This window comes from Falco punctatus (assembly GCF_963210335.1).
Source record: "Falco punctatus genome assembly, chromosome: 1".
Lineage (NCBI taxonomy): Eukaryota > Metazoa > Chordata > Aves > Falconiformes > Falconidae > Falco > Falco punctatus.
Window position 1 is genome coordinate 43,935,880 of NC_137580.1, and position 22,038 is coordinate 43,957,917.

The 22,038-nt window shown below is 42.1% G+C and overlaps 1 protein-coding gene and 1 long non-coding RNA gene across 11 annotated transcripts in view; one reads left to right on the forward strand and one right to left on the reverse strand.

Annotated features, from left to right (window-relative positions):
• SMYD1 (SET and MYND domain containing 1) overlaps window positions 1-15,603 on the reverse strand; it is a 43,483-nt gene extending 27,880 nt beyond the window's left edge. The window contains exon 1 of the mRNA XM_080400228.1: window positions 15,495-15,603. Coding sequence (XP_080256354.1) covers window positions 15,495-15,538 — 44 coding nt within the window. The 5' untranslated portion in view covers window positions 15,539-15,603. The remainder of the gene's footprint in view (window positions 1-15,494) is intronic.
• Window positions 700-21,195, forward strand: LOC308069069. 10 transcript variants are annotated; one of them, XR_013930263.1, is made up of 6 exons: window positions 700-762; window positions 845-974; window positions 12,717-18,309; window positions 18,680-18,834; window positions 19,692-19,785; window positions 20,738-21,195. It is a non-coding gene; the product is annotated as an uncharacterized lncRNA (long non-coding RNA). The 10 variants fall into 10 exon arrangements; XR_013930266.1 differs by lacking the exon at window positions 700-762 and having other exon boundaries at window positions 786-974; window positions 12,717-14,920; window positions 16,096-18,309; XR_013930267.1 differs by lacking the exon at window positions 700-762 and having other exon boundaries at window positions 788-974; window positions 12,717-12,853; window positions 16,096-18,309.
• Window positions 21,196-22,038: the final 843 nt, after the last annotated feature.

The window sequence follows — 22,038 nt, forward strand, 5'->3', positions numbered from 1 at the left end:
GAAGATGACAACACAGGACTGCTCAGCATCTTCTGCTAAAAGCTTCTGGCAATATTCCTTGCGTGCTAATGAAGTATGGTATCATGCTTCAGCACAAATATCCTGTGTTATAGTTTGCTCGCGTGTGCCAAGCACAAACTCCATAAATTCAGTGTGATCCGGGTGCTCATGTGATTATGAACAATCTTCCCCAAACAACCAGACACTTCCACTTGTCCTGAGGCAGGCCAGAGCCATCACAGAGCCATCAGCACAAACCTCCCAGTGTTTACACTGCGCAGCATAGAAAAGTCACTACAGGAAATTAGCCTCTGTAGTGGGACCTTATTACAATTTTATTACAATATTACTATTACAATCAATCACAATTTTAATTGCAATGCTCTGCTGCTGTGATCCATGATGTCAGGATGCTCTGATCTCACCTGTTACACATTAAGTGCCTTTTAGATACATATTTTTGCCAGCAGTACTTCAGCACCTCAAAATTAAGTGCTAATTTTTTTAGGAAAAAAAAGACACAATTTGGACTGTCATTAATCACACTAAACACTGTTTCTGATCCCCAGATAACAAAGACTATAGAACAGAATAGGATAGGATAACAAATAATGTAATTATAACAAAGAGTATCTCTTTTCCTAGTAGCCAACTAAAACCAACAGTTCAAAGTCCTTCTAGGACAGAGTTACAAGAGACCAGGTCTCTGCATGGGCAGGCAGCTGTGGTATACCCACTACAATCCACTCCTCACCCTTTCAGGTCACAAACACACACCCCCCACCCCACCCCCGGCATTTTGGCTGATAAGAGTGTAACAACAGTCTCACTTCTCCCCTTCCAGCCCGGTGGATGCCACAGTGGTGTGTGCTCAGCCGAGCAGCACAGGAGGAGCTGAGCCATCCGGCTGCGTATCACATCCCTGGTACCACCGGACCACGGTCTCAGACCCAGCTGTGTGTCAAAATACAGTGGTAAGCCCGTCGATTTGGAAAAAAAGATAAACACCCCCCCCCCCCCCGGGAAAGTTGGAAAGGACCAAGAGAGGCTGGGTGAGAGAGATTCCTGCTTTTTAAGTATGTATTTGGAGCAGTAAACCTACTTTCAAACCTCGGGAACACTGAATTTCAAAGCCAGCTGGAGAGGTACCAGTTGTGGAGCGGGGAGCAAGGCTGACCCCGACACAGCACGCGATTCCGTGCTCGGGGTCTGCCTGGACACTGGGCTGGAAGGGCCGGTGGCCCCATCCTCCGCACAGGAGAACAAACAGCACCCTCTACTGCCCTCTAAATAATTATCCAAAGCAGAATGTAATCAAATTTAATCGCCGCAGCCTTGGACTGTAGGGAGCAGTACTCAGACGAGACGTGAATTAGAGAGAAAAAAGGAAAAGAAGAGTAGTAAGAGCCCTGTCCTAGGCAGGTGCTCCTCAGACTGTCATTATAAATGTTAATTATCATCACCTGCAGGGTGGGCCCTGCCTCCGGATGAAACCCCTTTCCGAGGTGACAGTGGGGAAAATCTGGGGCAAATGGGAGTGTTGGCTCTCCTGGGGGTGGGTGTGAGGGGGGCTGAGGGGAGCTGGGCCCTGGGGAGGGGGGATGTGTGGGGCCAGTTTGCACTCCAGCAGCAGCAGGGGGGGGTGGGGGGGTGCGGCAGTGCTGGGGCCACCCAGGGTGAGGGGAGAGGTCTGCAGCTACCGGTAGTTAGCTACTAGGTAGACACAAAGCTGTTACTAGTAGTTACCAGGCAGTTACTACAGTGCTACTAGGCTCTTCCTAGTAGTTACTGGGCAGTTCTTAGGCACCAGCAGCTGCGCGGCAGACCTGTGATGTGGAGCCCTGGAATTGAATCTTAAGGTTGTGGCTGAGAAATGGGAACTTTCCATGGCCTCTCCTTCCCAGGTAACCTCTCCTGAGAGACATCACGCTCCTGATGTCTGCCAAATAGCACCCAGAAAACCCACTGAGCTAGGGACACCAAGCCATCCAAAATAGGTGTAAAATACTCGCATGTTGAAAAGCTTTGGTCAGTGGTTTGTAAGCATTGACTATTCAGTTGTAGAATTAAAATCATGTTAAAAAAAAAAAAAAAAGCCCCACACTTGCAATGCATAAACATGGACTTTTTTCTTAAATATGCGAAACATCCATTAACAGCAGATTTGCCCATTGTCAATTACATTTACTAGTATTCTTGAAGAGAAATAACTCCAGTGGAATTAATGACTTAAAAAAGCTGACAGCTATTTTAAGCAGTCAGCTTAAGATAGCTGTCAGCTTTCTGGAGAAAAAAAAAATCAACGCAAGTATATATGTTCTTCAAAGGAATATAGTTGGGGAAAGTTAGGAATGCAGTCTCAATATCTTTAGGTTTAAAATCTGTTTTTCACGTGTATTTCTTGAACTGAATTGGCATGTTCCTGAACTCCAAAATGTGTTTTGGTACATTAGCAACAAAGCCTTTAACTTTACAAGTACTTTGACCCCCTGAGAATTTCAAGGGATTTTAAGGGTCTGAAGTTTGTGTTTCATAAATTCTCAGTGTTCAGATGTAGCTCACATGATTATTTTTAGTACAGAGCTGATACAGGTTTTGTCGTGAGCCAGATTCAGCAAGGATTGCTGTTTATGCTTGTTGATTCATAGCTGTGCCAAGCAGAGCTGTGGAACTGGATATTATGGGTAGTTTCTGGTTCAACAGGCTGTTGAGGGAGGGTATCCTTTATTTAAATACAAAATTAGCAGTACTTTTGCTTTGGAAACTTTCTTTGGCAGTAGTTCTTGGCAGTTGATTCACTCACACACACACACCCCTTGGGGTTTGTTGTTTATTTTAGCCTAAGGGAGTTATTTTGACTCAGTGGTAACAAGATAGAAAGCCTTGGTACCTGTAAAGAGTGTAGTTAATCTGTAGTTACAACCATGCATCCTTTTTTCAAGATTATATAGTGCTGTCATGTTATAAATTACTAATTTTCCCTCCCCCTCCTTTTCTATCCTACACATTTTCTTCACTTACTGGAGGGGGGTGGGGTGGGGTGGTGAAGAATTGGGTACCAATTCACTGACTGTGTTTCTCACCAGCGTTCCACAAGCCTGTCTTAAGTAGCACTGAGAGTAGCCAGAGAAATAACGTTGCACAAATTGCTATCATACCATCACGTTTCTGTGAAAGCATTTATATGTCAGAAGAGAGCCAGGCAGAAGGGTAAGTAACCTGTCTTAACCTACCTCAGAGGGTTTACAAAGTGGGGACTGGGAGGTGTATTTCTTACGCGTTTTTAAGACACAAGGAGGGCTAAACCATGACAGAGTGAAAGGGGAAAAGGGTCTTTTATCCTAAGGAAATAACTCAGTGCCTGGCAAGGAAACTTAACAGCTTACCCTGCAGCGTTTGAGAGGTCTAATGCATTAGATTCTTCTTCAGAAGGAATCAACCACCCAGCACAGATTAAATCAGCCTTCTGTTGCACCCTGTTCACATTTTGCCTGTATGTTTCAAAAAGTAAAGTACAGCTGGATCCAGCTATGCTCAGAGAAATTTAAAAATATCAGACTTGTTTTCTGAAATCCTGAGAAATTTGTTGCAGTAAAAATGATGACACTTCAAAAAAATTTGCAACTTTTTTGCTGGTAAATGCAGAATAGCTGATTTCAGTCTGCTTCAGCTGTGACAGGCTGGCCCAGCTCATCCAGCTAGGATGCAGGGAGCAGAGGTCAGTGTGATGTTAAGCAGAGGCAGGGAAGTGGAAACAAGAGGCCATCAGGGAGAGAAATTAAGAGAATGCAGGAACTGTATTGCAAGAAGTGGACACCTTAATTTTATTAGTAGTGATTGATATATTGTACTTCAGTCTTAGCGCTTTAAAATATTTTCTGTGTCCTGGCTGAGCTCAGCACTAAGAGAGCAGGTGAAGTGTCTTGTTACCTGCTCACCCTGAGCAATAGGGAGGGCATTGTTTCACATCAATTGCAAGCTTCTGCTGTTGTGTGTCAGGGCAGATCACAGATACATCTCGCCATCAGGGCTTTTAGCACTGTTTTGGCTTAGTTTGTGCATTTGAGAAGGTTTGGGCAAGGCTAGGTTTAACCTCTGTTTTGGTAGGGTAGTTGCACACTTCAAAGGCCTCCTGTGTGTGTACAGGCTTAGCCATGTGTCTTAGTCAAATCTGTGATAACATGTGATATTCAAAGATGCATATAAATGCTTGTAAATTAACTTGTTACAGTATTCTGTGGGGAAAAATCTTACAGTTTGAGTGATGAAACTAGTTTATAGAAACATGAAGTGCTGGCACTAACAGCATTTGTTTCCAAAGAACAGGGTCTAGTTTGGCATTTAATTTTTTATGATCACCTGAGCTTTGGAAATGAAACAAAACAAAAAAAAAAATCATTTAAAAAGATACCAGTGACTAAACTCACTGAGAAAGTTAAAATTTAGTGCTACTACAGTATTGTTTCCTTGGAGAAACATCCTTCATCTAACTGCAGATATCAAAATCTGCCTGGTTCAGCCTCCATTCCTCATATGGGAATACAGTGCTGTAATAATACTGCAGTTCGGTATATTTGATAAGGGTTTTAAAGTTTGTTATCTTTGCCTGCCTGTTCTAGATTCAATATGTATTGATATGTGAGCTTATGTCAAAGGTTGCTTTCTGACTCCTACTGTACAGTGACCGTGCTTTCCTGCTGTACTACAACTAAAAGTTCCTGGATTTCAGTGATGCTCTTTGCCTGCAGGTTTGGACAGCTGATAATCTAAGCATTCAAGCTTTTGTTCATCTTTTATCCTTTTACGGAGTAGGGATATAGTTGCCTGATCACCAGCAATAGAGTTTGCACATCTTGTAAAGCTACAGCCAGTCAGCTGAAATAACTGACTGTGTGCAGGCTCCTGCCTTTCTTTCTTGCAGAGTATAGCAAATTAATGTAGTGCACGTGATGTAAATTAACCTGTTTTACTTTGCAGCTGGGACAAGCTTCAGCATGCACACTCAGTTACTGTGAGGCTGGCAGGTGGTAACCTGGTAAGATGTGCTAACTCCATGGTTTGTGCAGATGTGCCTTGGAGACAGCCATGTGGAAGGACTTGTAAAATGAGAAAACATGTGGGTCAGTATTTGCTCTTGAGAACTTGCAGTTGTTGAACTTGGTTCGTGTATATCCATCTATTTCTCATTAAAATGCTGTTTGCTGTTGGCATTTGAGGGCAGAATTTAGCTATGTCATTTTGTGGGTTTAGTATATTGAACTTGAAACTTTATGCCTTTGCCTTAAGGGATTGTCTAGCCTAGACTTTTTCTTTACCACATTCTTCTGCTTTCTGTCTTCTTTGCCCTCAAGAATTGGGAAAGAAAAATTAATAATAGACTAAAGCTGGGAGCATTTTCTTTTTAATCAAGTGGTAGAAAATCCTGGGCTGAGCAGGCTTTTTAAAATTACCTGGTTTCTGATGCTTTAATTAATGTTAGTATTTTTCCTAGCACATTTATACTGCCCTGAGGGAATACTTTTTTCCTCGGCCTTTCCCACATGGATGCCACTAAGATTCCTCTACAATTAACCTAGCAAAAGTGAGGAAACAGCAAAGGTTTAAAGTTGAAAAGACATCCTCTAACTTCTCTCAAGTAGTATAATATGCAAGTACAATAATATTAAAATGTCCCTAAGCTTTCTCACATCAGTGTTTTAATGGCTTTATTGAATTGCTTTCAATTTCAAAATTTATAAAAAAAAAAAATAAAATGCTGGGTGCACTTCTAAGGTCATCACTGAGAATTGAGAAGCAGTAAGCAAATCATTGTATCTTTCAGTTCAGACAGTAAGAGTCTGACTTATTAGGTAACCTCTTTGGTTCCAGATTTCAAAATCCACCTCTTGTTTTTTTGTTGTTTTTTTAAAAAATGTGTTTAAATTGCTTCAGCTTTCTTGTTAAGAGAGCCTGCAGTTCCCATTGCCTTCTCAATGCCCCCGTATTTCAGTGTTTGAACATTAAAACAATCAAGTTGATCTTGTTTTAAGAATGTATTCCACATTGCCTCTTGATTGCTTCTCATTGTCTATTGATTTAGGCTGGCTTTATTCTCTATATTGAAAGAATAATTGTATAAAACACATCCCTAGAGAAGTATTTTTGTAAACACTAAATGAATAAGCAAGACTGTAAGTATATTTGATATCACCTGGATATTCAGGTGGTACTTGATGTTGTCTGTCTTCACCAGTGTTAGTCACTGTTATGTCAGACAGCTTTTAATTTCACTTCATATGAAGTTTGTAGCTTCTGTGTCTTCTGAAGGCTCTCAGAAGATGCAAGTCAGAAAATTATACCAATAAAAAGTATGTTGTGTTTTAAGCATATATTTATTGTTATGGTCTAAATCTGCTTTAATAACAGATTTTTCTATTGACTCGGACATTTTTGTAAGTCACCTTGGAGATAAGAATGCGAAGTCATTTTTACAAGAGTTAAAGTGGGTATGTTTAAGAAACTTCTTGCACTGGTCCTTGTAAAGTTTGAGTGGGTTTTGGTAATTAATAACTCTCCAGTGATTCATGGCTTGTCTTAATGGTGGAGGGAGGACTTCTAAGGGTGAGACCAACTCACTAAAACACTACATTTGAATGAAATTATTAGCTTAAATCTTAATCTTAAACTTAGAAGGTGGCATCATAAAAAAACAGAATTATGAAGCAGAACTCCAAGTGCAACTTAAACAGAACATTGACTTAGAAGGAACAGTAATGCAGCAAATAAGCTGACTATTTCTTTGAAGAGGAGTAGAAGACACAAGTGTTTTGGCTTGTGGCTTGCCTCTCCAGTCTTTGCAAACATCTAAAGCTGTACTTTTTTTTTCTTTTTTTTTCTTTCCTGTGGAACTGTATCGCTTTCTTTAATTAGTGGCTATGAATTAAAACTGCATGCCTTTTTGCCCCTTTTGTGTTTGCCATCTGGAATGTGAAGATCATGACTCTTCGCTGGCTGGATTGACCTGTCTTGACTATGTGTGCTCAGGGGTGGCTTGTAAATAGCTCTCTACATGCCGCAGCTCACCAGGCTTGAGGTTCCCGTGTACTCTGATCCCTGCAAACTTGAGCTACTGTTATTAACTTTGACCAGGACCAGTCTGCTGAGGCCACAGCACCATGAGAAAAAGGAAAACTTCCCTCTCTTACACAATTCCCTCTCTTACATGAGTGTGGAGCAGCCATCACAGTGAGAAACTATGGTGGAGTGTCTTATTGGCAGTAACTCACTGAGTGCTTTTCAAAAGGTAACTTGTAAAATGCAGCTGAAGTGGGAAGGAGGCATTGTGTCCTTCTCTGATAGTTATTACTTATTTCATACTTAAATAGCAAGCTGTTGGCATCTGGAGTCACTTACAAAACCACTTGGCTTGAAAAGCTTGGTTTTTAAACCAAGATTGTTCATGCCCTAACAGAAAACAGTAATTTAGAGTGATGCTGTTTATGCCAGTTATGTTGTTTAGGATAATATTGAAAGTGAGGAACATTAAAGTGAGGAACAGTTGAATTAATTTTGGCTCTTCCCTTTGCAGTAGGTAACTAATTTCTCCCATGATACTGTTGCAGAAATCAGATGGACAGAAAGGGAAACCGGAGTTTTCAAGCTTCAGTGCCTAAATACAAACGTACCTGCGTTTGAGAATGTAGGTTTAACGGTGTTGACCAAGTTTAACAAGCAGGCAGCAGAGCTGAGAGTAGACCCAGGATCCCCCAGTCAGGGATAAACGTATGTGTACGCAGGCACACGCATTTCACTGGCATACAGTGCTTGAAGACAGACAGTGATGCTGCTGTCTGGTTTCAGGTAGGTTTCTCAAACGTTTTCAGTGTGGAAATAACAACCAGTTATTAGCATCTCAAATGAACTTACCTTGTTCCATTTCTCTGGGCAGAGGCATCAGCTATATTTCCAGCCTTGTCCTCTCTTACCTCCTCCCACCTCAGCCTTCCTTCTCTGTTAGGGCTCCATAGTGTCTGCTTGCATTAAATCTGTAAAGCAGACCTTTGTTAAAATGCCCGAGTATCTCAGATGACTACTATAAATTAATAGTGATACAAAACTGAGAAGCGATACAAATTGACTTCTGTGTATGTGTGTGTGGTTTGCTTTTTGATTGATAAAAAAAATCTTTTTGGCACCTATTCTGTGTCCTAGACTTCAAGGTCTTGAATCATAATAAGAGTCAAAGTAATCATAAGAAATACTATAACGACTGCTGAGAATTAGTAGTCAAAAGAATCAAAAATATTTTATTCCTTTCTTTGAAAAAAAAAATGGAAAGCTTCACCTGTTTTTCTAGTTTTCCCTTTGGGAACTATGTTAATTCTAACATGGATCATCACTAAGGATAGTAGTTGTCTCCAAGGTCTGCTTTTTTTGGCCTTGACAGCCCAACAACAATAATATTTTCTCTCTTTTTGTGTGCGTACCTGTTTTGGTTTTTTTTAAGGACAGCCTATAGGTACTACATTCATGGAAGTCTAGACTGTCTTTCATGTTTTCTTCCTGGGCACGCGAGTGAAGTATGATGAAACAGGAAGATGTTGCCTGTTCCATTGCTGGAATTTTGCCCTTTCTGCCTGTGTGGTACTTGAATGCTCATTTCCCATTCTGTCTAATCAACTGACAGGTACATTGCTCAACCCAGTTCCCTCTGAAAAGAAATATTTCTTAAAGAGTTTAGGAAGGGTAATGGGACAAAGCAAATGATACAGGTGGGGTAGATGGTGTGTTGGTGAGCGGATAATTATGTTTGCTTGAACTAAGAAATCTATAAATACACATGGTTAATATCTGCAGCCTCATGTTTCTGTAATTGTCCATTGTCACCCAGGCTGCTTTCCCTTTCAGTGCATCCTTTTGCTGTGGTCAATGCCACCTTAGATCAGTGCAGAAGGTCAGGGGGTGAGGTTTGTGCTTGCAGTATGCCCACTAGAAATGGGCTCTAATCCTTCTTGGTGCTTCTAGACACTTGCAAATCAAGAACTGCACTCTTGTTTTCAGCCCTGTGTGGTCACGTACCTTCATGTAAACAACGCACCCTCAAGACTACCAAAGCCCCAGAGCTAATTATTTTAATCTACCATATGAGACCCTGTGTCTTTTAGTGACAGCCTTACCTGATGTTAACATCTGTAAGCACCAACACATCGTGGATCGCCTATGCTTTCAGAAGGTATGCTGCTCAGGACTAGTCCTTGCAATCTCATTGTTGTGAGGTGACACTGAAAGAGGGGCCATTACTGAAGAGGTACCAGTCTGGTCTGGAGGATTTCTGAGCCCAGAAGCCAGAGGAAACTGTTAGTCTTCCATGCTTCCCATGAACATGGAGTTAAGTCTTTGAGGGATCTTTGCACTTCCTTTATTGGGACCTTATGAGTATCTGAGGTTAATTGGCTGTGCTAAAGTCACTTGCAATGCTCTTAGCATTTCAGTAGGATCAGATTCATCCTTTGATTGCCAGCAGCTCCGTACATGTGCTGCTTCACTTTTGCATCCTTTTACATACATAAACTGCTGTTAGGATTTGCAGTTGCTATACTATGTCTTTTCTTAGGATGTCAGTGGCCCTCACAAAACATGAAATCTCACAGCATGTCTGTGGCAGTACCAGGCACTGTAGGTTTCATAATACAGCTGAGCAAACTGTGGCAGGGACAAACCATAAGACCTGCTAAGAATCACATGAGAAAATTGCTATTGGGTCATTAGCAAATAGGTGCGGGCTGGATTAATGTCTACAGTCCAGATAGTCAAGAGACCTGGTTTTTCTCCAAAGTATGGGCTGTTGACAAACATTAACAGTTTTTTGGGGACTAGCTTAAAAATAAAGGAAAAGCTGTAGGGAAAATTACTAGTTGACTTCATCATGTGGCATGAATGTTTGTCTTTTATTTAAAAATAAATAATTAATTTCATGTCTTACATTTCTAAAACATTTTTGTCCGTATCCTTTTATTAAGGAGCAGTCCCTTCGTGACAAACAGCAGTTGGGTGGTTCTGCAGTGAACCACTTCTTAATGACAGAAAGTCGATTTGTACAATTGCTCCGAATTTGTGATAATGGTACCTTTATTTAAACATAAAAGTTTAAAACATAAAGGCATAAAAATTACAAGGCCAGTATGGCAGTTCTGCAAGGCTACTGCTTTTGATTGATTCTCTGAAAAGTTTCTGATGGCATGGTTGCAAACTCTAAGATAAACTATTTTAAATTTTTTTTCTTAGTTGCCAGGAAAGATACCTTGTGATTATGAGAGCTGAAGACCTCAAATTCAGCTTAATATTTATAAAATTGGTTGCACACAGGCAGCAGTAGCATAGATCTCCCATTTTTGTGTGTCACAAATGGTCTTGAGGCATAGTTAAAAAGAGAAGGGGCAGATTTTTTTGTGAGCACATAACATGTCACTTGGCAAAGAGGGTTGTTGATGTGTGTGGTTGCTATTGAGAAGAAGTTTGCAGTTGCCCAGACCAAACTGAAGACCATTTACAACTCACTGCCTTGTTAGGATTTAAGTGAGAGATACATTAGTTTATTCCTGAACTTGTCTCCATGCAGTTCGTCGGAAGACCATGTAGAAATACATTATCCAAGGCAATATATTTGCCTAAAAATCCACTAGGTATATGGAAAATAAAGTAAAAGGCTATGTTTATATGTACAGGTTTTCACGTTGTTTGAGGCTGAAGTTAGCAGATCAGGGTTTTTAAAGTGGCTACCCAGGGTTTTCAGAATTGTTAGGTAGCTGTGCTCCTGACCAACTTCAGCAGCAGCTGCTGTATCCTTTTTGTGGGTCGGGGTGTTCTGGCCTTGTTTGGCTTAAGGAAAGCAGGTGAAGTTGTGCTGTGCTTGGCTGTATCATACTGACAAAGCTGGAGCTGAACTCCCGTGCTGTTTGCTAGTGTAGCAGCAGGTGAATGCCAAGAGCTGCACTAAAGCAGGTTAAGTTACCATGCTCATGGTGCTGGGCTGCGTTCCCCAGCCAGGTTATTGTTTGGGAGCCCTGCCTGTTTCATGTGGTATATGTTAATAGTCATCTTGTGACCATGGCGTAAAACTGACAAGAGCAAATCTTTAAGGTTCTAAAATCAAGGCAAATGTTGTGAACTCTTTACGTGTAGATGCTTCTCTCGTGTGGGAAACCAATTCTTGGGCTTGACAACACTACAAGTTTTAAAGTGAGGTAGGAGATTTCACTGATATTATTGTAGCTCTGCATTCGTCGTTGCAGAGGGACAACAGTGTTAAAGAGGTGAAAATTGGAAAGACAATGAGAAATAGAAAAGACAATGCTATGAAGAGAAAACTAAGATGTGATAAATTTACAAAAAGAATCTTAAGTTCTGTCAACCTCGTTACAATATTGAAGAATGAAAACAGCTGTTGTAACAATGAAAAGCAATATTTAAAACTGTCCCTAGAATATATTTTAGTGCAATTCATCAGTTACTGCAAAATGCTACTGAGGACAAGGACACAACAGGGTTCAGGATGGCTCCAGGAGGCACAATAGAAGTTACTTTGACAACCAGACTTGTGCTCCTGATAATCCAATTTTTCCATTGTAGTGGTCAGCCAAGAAAAAGGTGAACAAAGCTCCATTTTTAATTTTACATTGTAATGTTTTTAATTTTTCACATTATAATGGTTTTAGGGTGAGTTTTTGGTTTTTTTTGTAGCATGCACTTGATTGGGTTTTGTCTGCCTAGAAGACTGCAATTCACTGTTAAGTCAAGGAAGATGCACTTAGAATATTGTCCTTAACTAATAAAAAGAAGTCTACCTTTGAAACAAAGATATGTTTTCCAGTGAGCAGTTATGCAAATTGAAATAGAGTGAATACTGCCCATGATAGCAGCATTTGATAGACTTGTGCCTAGTTGCATTGCAGTTTGCCTTTTGTTGTGTTTTTAAAATAGAGAATACTGTTCTATTTATCTTTCTCTAGGGAGCTGTTTTTATAGTTCAGTACGCTTGGACAAATTGATGTAATTTTCCTCTGTAAGTGGCTTTTCTGTTACAAACATTGGCAATTTGTGCATTTTGGGTACAAGGTGAGCTTTCATCTAATGGCCAGAACTAAATCATTGGATTTTCTTGTGTGGATCAACTCAAGTTACTGTGTCTGTCTTTCACTCCTCTGCTCGAAGGGGTTAAGCTAAGTGAATCAATACCTGTAGAATATTGAACGTTTCTGGATGACTCATACTACACAATAAAAAAGTTCTAAAGGACTCATTACCTGCCCATTGCACCTCATGAAAATAAAGTTTTTATTAGAAAATTAATTGTTATATTGGGGGCTGATGGCAAGCCATGCCAGACAGTGGCATTTTGATACCCAGTCGTTGCAGTCTCAGCCGAAAGTCTCGTCAGAGCCAGCTTTATTAACATCCGTATGTTAAACAGATCAGGACTGCTGCTTTGGGATACTGAAGTGGGGTTAGCCATGCACACAGCCTGAGAAAGATCTGTGCACCTGCCATTCCTCAGGTTTTGTCAGTGTCTGTAGAGCTGCCGACAGATTTTCAGCTGATTGCACATGCTAACGTTGGCTTCTCAAAGCAGTTTGGTGTTCCTTGTTTTCGGGCTTCCACTGGAATTTGTGTGGCTCCTAGGGCTCTCAGATGAGACCTTCAGTAAGCCATGGACACTGGAAACGCATCTGTCTCTACAGGGCTTGAGGCAGGTGCATCACCCAAGAGAAAGAAGGGAATTGTGTTGTCTGCCCACGTTGTGCAGAGCTGGGGTTGCACAGAGAATCTGGAGCCTGTGTGATGTCTTACTGAAGGCTGCTGGACTGAGTAAATACAGGTAAGTTCTGAAAAGCGATCATTTAAAAGCAGTTCCATAAGACACCATTTAGTATCTCTCTTACTGCCTTCAGGCTGCAAGAAAGATTTTTCTGAGCCTTGATGTAGGATCTGAAAGGCATCAAGCTGTTGGTTTGCACCACTCAAACAGAGCTTTTCACTGGGTTCATCTGTTTGTGGAGGCACCTGTGCTGAGCTGCTGCTCTCAGTAAATCTGCCCAACTGAAACTTTCTGTTGTGGGTTGTTTTGGTGTGGAATGAAGTAGAGACCAGGGTCCTGAAGCCTTGAATTCTGTCTGATTTGTCTTAGGTTTAGTTTTGTGAGTTGAAAAGCCGTGAAAATTACTTAGTCTGCTTTATTTTTTAAGGACTTGTGTTTTGTGGTTGATTGCAATCTTGGATTTAGGTTTCTTCCTGCTGGTGCTAAGTTATAAATCTGAGTAGTTAGCATCTGAGCTGTCCAGTAACTTAGTCTATCCTCTGACAGACAAGCTTAACTAGATAAGTTTACTACTAAACAAAGCTGAGCAGGAACATGTTAGGTGCCAATAACATTTCATTAGTCAGGAGTCTCAGGAATCTGAACTCAGAGGTCCATGGGGGTTCAGCTTTAAGTTCAAAGTATACATAGGGTTCTTGTTCTGGTGCCCATCCTTTAATCTCTCCTGGTTTTTGTTTGAGGTCAGTAATGCCTCTGCTTTCTTCAGTGGCTCCTTTTCTTCCCTCAGAAGTTATATGTCTTTCTGTATCTTTCCAAAGACTCCTTCCATGGCTTTCCTTAGCCCTTGCTTGTCACAATTTATAATTAATTAAAATTAATAACTGCTTTTCTCCTTATTTGCTTGGGCAGAGAGTGGGTTCAATCAATTTACTTATGCCAACTGTTGCTGACAGTTATGAGCTGTTGTGAGCTGCCAGCTGCAGGCTGCTTGTCTTGTCCTACAGTGTAACTGGGGCAGTTTTCAAGCACTGTCTCCTATATATCCTCTTTGCCTTGAGAATAACATGGGCAGCACTGCAGCTTGTCTCCCATGTAAGACAAAGAATGACTTTCTCTTCTCTCAGGACACCCTAGTTTAGCAAACTAGGCATTGCAAGATCTCTGATATTTCTGCCACCCTGTCAAATAGGACTGTGCAAATATGACCAAATATGTACAAATACATCTTCCACAGTTATTAGCAGCAAACTCTTGCTCTGTGTGGTCACGTATGCCTCCTTCCCTTAGGAAGCTGTTTTAAGAAAGCAATCCAGCTTCCAGCAGATGAAAAGGCTGTGACGTAATACTTGTACACAAGAAACAGGCTAATTCAAGGGACTTAAAGTGCCAATTTACTTGCTTTTGAAATAAGAATTGCATTTTTGGAAGTCAGGAGGAGGAGACGAACAGCTCTGAAAATATGGTAAAAGCATGAGTAGGCAGAACAAGGAGATGGTTTTGGTTTTTTCAGTTACCATTCCCAAATCTCTGCTTGAACTCCATACCCTCCTCACCCACCCACTGGAAACTGGTTGCACAAACTATGTAGAATAGCTCTAAACAAAGTTTCTTGGTATCAAACGTGAAAGATAAGATCCCAAAAGAAGTGTTCTTGCCACATTTTGATTAAAAAATGATAAATCTATTGTGCAGATGCTGCAAAAGTGACATAGCAGATTCTCATCTAGCAGAAGTGACTTAGAGCTCTAATTTAGATAAGTGAGATCCAATTTTCTAAGGTCATAAATAATGATTGTTGTTTGTGTGTTTCCTGATTGCATTGTTCCTAGTCTTTCACATTTGTGCCAATAGTTATCTACACGTTCGCATTTTAAAATACCAGGCACAGAGATTGATGACTTTATTTACCCTTTACTGTAAATATCTTTTTTCACTTCTTAGTAGCAAAGGCATCCACACTGTCTGTAATAACAGCTAATTCTCTTCATTCTGTTCCTTCCATTAAAACTACCAAAACATTACAATTCTGATGTGAGAAACCAAGTCACAGATCTTTCTGTCGCATCTGAGCAGAAGGACTTGCAGATCTGTCTGGAGACCCCTTGAAGTCGATGGTGTTCTATGCAGGTATGAGGGCTCCTCTGTGAAGGCCTAACGGCACTGAATTTGATCTGTCTCCTCTTTCAGTAAACTCATGTGCTGCTTGCCTTTATGAATGAACTGCTGTATATCAAAAAGGCAAGTCAAAACTGTGTCCATGTAGCAGAGCACAAAAACAAGGTTAAAACTGCTGTTAAAAACTAAGCTTCTAATGAAGACTCCTGCATTTCAGTTTTAGCTCTGTCCCTAGTTCATCAGGTTACCCAGATCAAGTATTTAATTCTTCCAAAGTCTCTTTTTTCATCTACAGATGGTGCAGAAAGGGACTCTGGCAGATTTGTCCTGCTCATATTGTGCCCCTGAAGCCAAGTGCCACTGCCAGTTTCCCCTCTTTTCTCCTGAAGGTTACGATCCTTGGGACATCCTTGTGTCCCTGCACCCACTATTCCCATTCACCAGCAAACAGATCAGCTCAAACTCTCCGTAAGGACAGCTGACGTTAGAGGGAGGCAAGATCGCCCTTCTGCTGGAGCAGGAATAAAAAGAAATGCCTGAAAGCACTAGAGTTGCTTAATACACTTCATGGAGCCTAGGTACTCACCTCTGAAAGCAGCTGTCGTGTTCAGGTCCTATGAAGAGGGACATAAGTGTGCTGTTCTGCAAAATAGTGTCACTTTTTTTTTATAGTTTGTTTTCTTTTTTATGACTTTGGTTTCATGACTAGCTGTAGGATGTGAAAAAATTGTAGTGAGATTCTAGTGTGAGGTCTGCCTGAAAAAGGCCACAACTGAAATGGGCTGTCTCTTTCTGCGTCTTGTGAAGCGAGCAAAAAAGTTGTTTTCATGGTGGAAGGTTCTCTGTTGAAATGTTGTGAAAGAGGTGAGAACCACCAAAGCTGCCTTGCATGCCCTGAACTCAGGCTGTGGTTTCAGCGAGGCACGCTGGGAACACTAACAGCTGGCAAGTTAACCCTACCGTTGGCCTATGAGACTTATACCCTGGTCATATCTAACCTGCTAACTTGTCCAATGTATTTTTATAAAGATTAAGAAGCATTCAGCTGAAGTCAATGTAAATCGCCTACATGCAACACCCTGAGTGGCATCTCTATTTTAGCATGTATCTGTGGAATCAGGTAACTGTAAAATGGTTGAGCTGGTTAGAGGACTATTACAGTTTAATTAAGGTTGTTTTTTTTTCAGGGTGGAGCTGTTGGCCAGCACTGCCATCCAACAGCATGGAAGCTAACAGTGTGCTTAATGGCTGCATTTATCACCCAGAACACCAGGATGAAATCACCGGAGTGAGGACTGGGAGATGTGGATTCTCTTTCCAGCCTTTTCACAAACTTCTCCTGTGATTTACAGCTTGCCAGGAACATGGTGCCAGATGAGCTCTTCCAGCTGCAGCTTTTTTAACCTTAACATGTTATAGCTGCTGGTTCTTCACATCCACTGGTGGAAATGACCTGAGGGGGAGGAGGTTAGAGGCCTGTCAGATCTGCTGGTGTCTTTCCACCTGTACCTGTTTCCTATCCTGCTTATATTGTCAGAGTGAGTTGGTGAGCAGCTAGGCACAGTATCCTTTTAACTCTGACCAGCTGTAGCATTCCCTGACTGTACCCATAAACTGGTGATGAATACAGGTACCACAAAAAATGAGTCACAAAAAATGAATAAATAGGAAACCATAAATAAGTACAGTGCCATAAATCTTGCTGTGAGAAAGCTTTGGAAAAAGAGCAGCAGCGTTCCTCATCTCCAAATAAGCTACTGTCCTTTATTTCGAAGAGCTCGATTTACAGTGGAAGGCAACAAAGTGCTCTTTCAACCAGTTATTTCTGGCAGAGCAAAGGTTTAGGCGTTGATTCCTATTGAACTTTAAGAGAATTCTGTTTTGATTTCAGAGAGCTACAGCAAACTGCCTGTCCAGCTTTGCTGCAAGGTGTGTGCTGACAATCACTCGTACTCCAAGGTGGAAGGCTGGGTGCCTTCAATTTCCACAAGTGATTGACATGTGACATTTCTACAGGTCTTGGACACATACAGGAGACGACCTTGCACAATATGCTGGGTACCACTTGTCTCACAGTTGGGCCTCATTGTAGGATTGATACTTGCCACTGGGCAAAAAGATACCCTCAGGTCACAGACCTGTTGCTCTTGCATTGACAGGCTCAGATCCTTGGGTTTTCTTCACTTGATGCATGAAAGTTTGAAATAAAACCAGAATCTCAGTGAGGGGAGTGTGAAAGAACTGGTACATGGTTGGGGTTTTTTTTCTGAGAGCTGTGGGGAAAACTGAAAATATCTGTGTGTGGGAGGGAGGAGAGATTTAAAAGAAACATTTAAAATTAAGTAGGATTTCTCAGAATCAACAGTGAAACTGTTCACAGCAATGTTCTGAGCACTAATGTAACAAACAGTTGAAATGCAGTTGTTTTCCCCAAAGCTAAGTTCTAGGTGTTCCCAAACCACCTGCATTATAAATTCAAGCTCCACAGGCTGAACCACATTTATCGATAATGTCATGCCGTAGGAAAAATACTTTGACTATGATACCTCTTGCTCATAGCTAAACTTTTTCCCCTAAAAATGTTCCTTTTGGAACTGCACTATATCAGTCACCGTTGATGCTATTTCTGAGCCACAGTGGCAAAACCTTCCCATTTGTAGTCAGCAGAAATGATGATCTCTATTTCTCTTCGCTCCCCTGTGTCAGTGATATGTCAGAGGTGAATAACACACTGGAGTACCATGGTGGATATGCAGGTTCTCGGAGCGTTAATCAAAACTCTGAAGTCTGTATACTTACATTCATTTGATTTTGTGCAAATGAAGTCTGCCTCAAGAGCATGACAGGAGAAGCTCTGGGGTCGTCTTTAATTAAATCACTCTGCCTTGCTCAGCTTCACCCCAGTAATGCTCCCTCTCTTGCTTTGTACTCCTCATGTTGCTGCAGCACCAGGAAACCATTTGTGTCTCCAGTCACATGAGTCACCTGGTGCGTGACCACTGAAATGTGAGATTTCTCAGCAGCTTGCAAGGTTTGGACTTTTGCCCACTGCTTAGAGGTCAGTAGAAGTTTTGGTGCTGTAGCTTCGTGCAAGTCCGGATCAAGGGACCATGCAGGACGCACTCAGCTCACAGGGGTTTTCTCAGACGGCACCTACCTGGGTTTACCTTCAGCATCTGTGCATGCACTGAGGTTCCTTGGCCAGGAGGCTTAGGGCCCCTTGGGAAGGCACCAGATTTGAACGTGCATCAGCAACTCCTTCACACATGAGCTCCTTCCCTGCTCCATGCTGTCATGCTCAGGGTGGAAGAGGATACCCAAGAAGCCAATGTGAAATCAAGACTGTGATAGCAAAGTTGCATCCTACAAAGCAACATGGGACATGAACCCTACCCCATCAGGTTTGTATAAAGTCCAGAGTCTGGGAGGTGAGTGGTCAGCAGATAGTGCTGCTGGTGTTTGTGTCTGTTCAAGCACTTAATCTGTGATGTGTTTTGAAAGCTCTCAGGATGAGTCTCTCTTCCCTGCTAAGTCATTTCATGTCACTCTGTGAGGGTATCTTTACTCACAGCCTAAGCAAGCAGATTTACTCATTTCCTTAGAATTGCCCTCAAAATCAGAGGACTGCGTGGAAGAACCTGTGTTTTAAGAAGAAACCCTCTCAAATCAGACTGAGAAGGTGATGCTAGCTGCTCCACTGCCTGCCTTCTGGTTTGTTTACATCTCTCTTTATTCTTTTTTTTTTTTTTTTTTTTTTTTTTTTTTTTCTAGCTCAGCAAATGAAGACATCAGATGGCCCACACCAGCCATGCTCACTTAGGAGTGCTGCTCGCTGTGCCTGCGGTGAAGGTGCTGGGTCATCCAGGCTGAGCAGAGCTGGCATGCTGCTGCTGTGCAGCTGCAGACAGGGGCTTGCTGGGCACGGGGTACGTACGCTGGTGCATAGCTTGCCTTTCATCTTTCCTCTCCACGCTCAAACCACCAAGAAGCACCAGCTGGTGAAGAAAAGGAGGTGGAGACAATACTCACAAGCTGGTGTCCATCTCAACCTCCGCTGTGTAGCCTTACCAGCTCCCCACCACTCGTCTCATAGCTATGTCATCTTTCGTTATGATTTTACTGCTCTGTATTAGCTCTGGCAACTAACTGGGTTAAGATTATCAGCCACGTTTATGAACAAGCATGAAGGAAGTGAGGTCAGACATAGCACAGCTCTTGTGGCAGCACTTTCTTGTTTATTGGTGGATGTGCTGTAGAGGCAAATAAGTGTTCGGGTTTTTTTCTTTTTTTTAGCAATGTTTTACAGTGTATTCTGATGCTGTTTGCTTAGGCAAACATAGGCAAGCAGGCATCTTTGTAGTGTTACTGCTAATAGAAAGCAAGGATACTGTGATGGGAGCCTCCCAGTGAGGTGGATTTGTAGTGGTTTTGCTTCAAAATGTGCTCATGTGGCATTTGACAAATACAAGAGACTTCAGAGACCAGCAAAAGGAAGCCTAGGCTGGTGTTGTCTAAGCAGTCTTGAAACTTAATAAATAAGCATCTCTGTCCCCTTGTAGGCATCTGAAAAGGAGGTTTAGTTTTGAGAAAAGCTGACTACCTGCTGCTCAGTAGCACTAAAAATGAAAGATGGTCCAATGAACTGTCTAAAAAGAGATTTGGGTGCCTTGTGTTAGACCTCCAGGTTTGAAACTTACGATCTTTAATCAGTTTAAGGGTGACTGTGGAAATGCTGCAGTCATTAAACTATCTAATGGCTGTTGCTGTTTGTTTTCTTCCTCAGGAAATCTGTAAAGATTCCCTTGGGAGCAGTTGCTGCATAAGCCATGGGGGCTCGTCACTTTCCCCACTGAAGGACACTTGGCTCTGACAGTGAGGTGAGTCTGCTGCTTTCCTCTGTCCTCAGTAATGCCTGATCATATATGGGTTTCTGAAAATATTTGTGTCAGTCCTTGTATACACAGTGTATTTTCTGTAAGACAGTCATGTTTTGGCTCAGTGCAGAATATATATCCGTGCAAGCCCGTCTGTGTCCTTTGAATGCGTTTGGAAGGATGATACTAGAATAATTTGCTGGAATTGCATGACAAGGCTAAACAAAGGGTTATATTAAAGTACTGACTGCATATTGCCAATAACAGGGAATTTTTACTCCCGATTTCCTTTCTTACTGTACTGGTATCAGCTAGGACTTCAATTATCATACTGGATAAGCCTTCATCTGTTTGAGGGGTGGAAAGGGGGATATACATACAATGCAGGTGGCTCCAGCCGTGACTTTTCTCTCTGCATTGTTTGGGACCATGCGTGGGCCAGTGCAGTATCCATGGGCATACAGGGGACAGCACCCATCTGGGCAGATGGGATGGGAGGGCCAGGCCTGTAAATTTGTGTCCAGCTGCACAAACAAGTAATCAAGAGGCAAAATAGGGCATGATTTTGCTGGCCAGATGTGTACTCTTGTCCCAGGACTGGCATGAGTAACGTACCTCAGTTTGATGGAGGGAGAAGTGGCTCTGGGCAGACCCTGCAGTACCAGCCTGGGGAGTGCTATTTCCACATGCTGTAAATTCACACCATGGCTCACCTTGTAGGGATGTGCCCTACAGCTGCTTCCTGCTCGCAGGTTGGGTCAAATGCCATTGCCACCATCACTCATGCAGATGCCGCCAGCTTCCTGTGCCTCGATGCAGTAAAACCTCACATTACTTCTAGAGATGCTAGGAAGAAAGGGAAATGTAGTTGAAAGTTCAAGAGGGGTGGTTTTCCCTCGTATCTTCTAGCCTGCACTATTCCAAGTAACTTCTTGTCTTTCTGTTCTCTTTCCAGGTACCTGTGATTCTTATCCACTGCTGAAACTGCTGAAAGCAGCTGAAGGAGCAAGGGTGTTTTGATTGCCCCATGCTGTAGAAGGCCTAATTCTTAATTACAGTCTTGTGTTGGCTTTGCCAAACTCAACAGTAGTGCTAATGATAGATCTCTCTCAAAATTGGAAATTGTTTCTATTGTGTTTTATTTTTGAAGAAAAGGAGTGAGCCCATAAGAATGTCCTGCGTTTCCCTCTGTGGGATATAACTTCAGTCATTTCACCACTCCTAAGAATAAACTGACTCCCTACTGAGTTATTCATAACGCCTTTTCAGCCAGGCTGATGTATATCAGATCACTTCCTGAGGCTGCTGTGAGGAATACATCAAGCATCTCCCCTCGTGCTGAGTGCTGGCACATCACAGAATTTCTATGGGACTCTACAAAGAAATAAAAAATAAAAGTCAACACAAGCCAGACTCTGTCCCACATCTCAGATGAGCTGCACAGCTTTTTAGCTCTCAAACCAACTCTACTCATTGCACCCTCTGATGTTCTTCCTTATTCTGCCTCCTAAAACTCATTTCTTCCATCCTGCCCATATGTAATAAATCATGATTGACCAGGATACAGCAGCTGCAGTACATCACTGGTTGTATCACCCTGTCCCTGGGGCTTTCTCGCTCTTCCCTTTTTACGGCTCTGCTCTACTGGGTCATGTCTACAATAATTTTATAGACTGTAAATAGTTGGGGCTAGTACGCAGCTGCTCTGTGAATCACCTGGTGTGCTCTGGGGTGGAGTAAAATGCTTGGGAGTAAGAGGAACGGGGGAACAGGTTGCCTAGCCACTAAGCAGGGCTGATAGGAGTAAAACTTTTGTTCTCAACCATAAAGGTAACTTACGGAGGAGTTGCAGGCAGAGCACGGCAGCAGGCAGTCCACTGCTGCTTTGAGATTGAACCCTCCAGGGTTATCAATTTGCTTGCTGCTGCTTTTGCTATTACAGGATTCCTCTGATGCACAGTGGCTTACAAAATGCGTGAGGTTTGGAGGACATCAGCCTGGAGGGGTTCTAAGGCAGAGGAATCCCCTCTCGGTGAATGTGCAGGTACCTTGTAGGTGCTGGGTGAAGGCAGAGAGCCTTGTGATGTCCTGCTCAAAACAGGGAGTCCTGAATGATGATCTTGAGTGACAGTCATGTTCAAGAAGCAAGAAAAGTGGTGTTGAAGAGGGTAGAAAGCGCCTGATGGAGGAAGGGGGTAAGTATTAGAGGTGGGAAGGAGAGAAGAGAGAGAGGGAAAACATAGAAAAAGGAGAGCC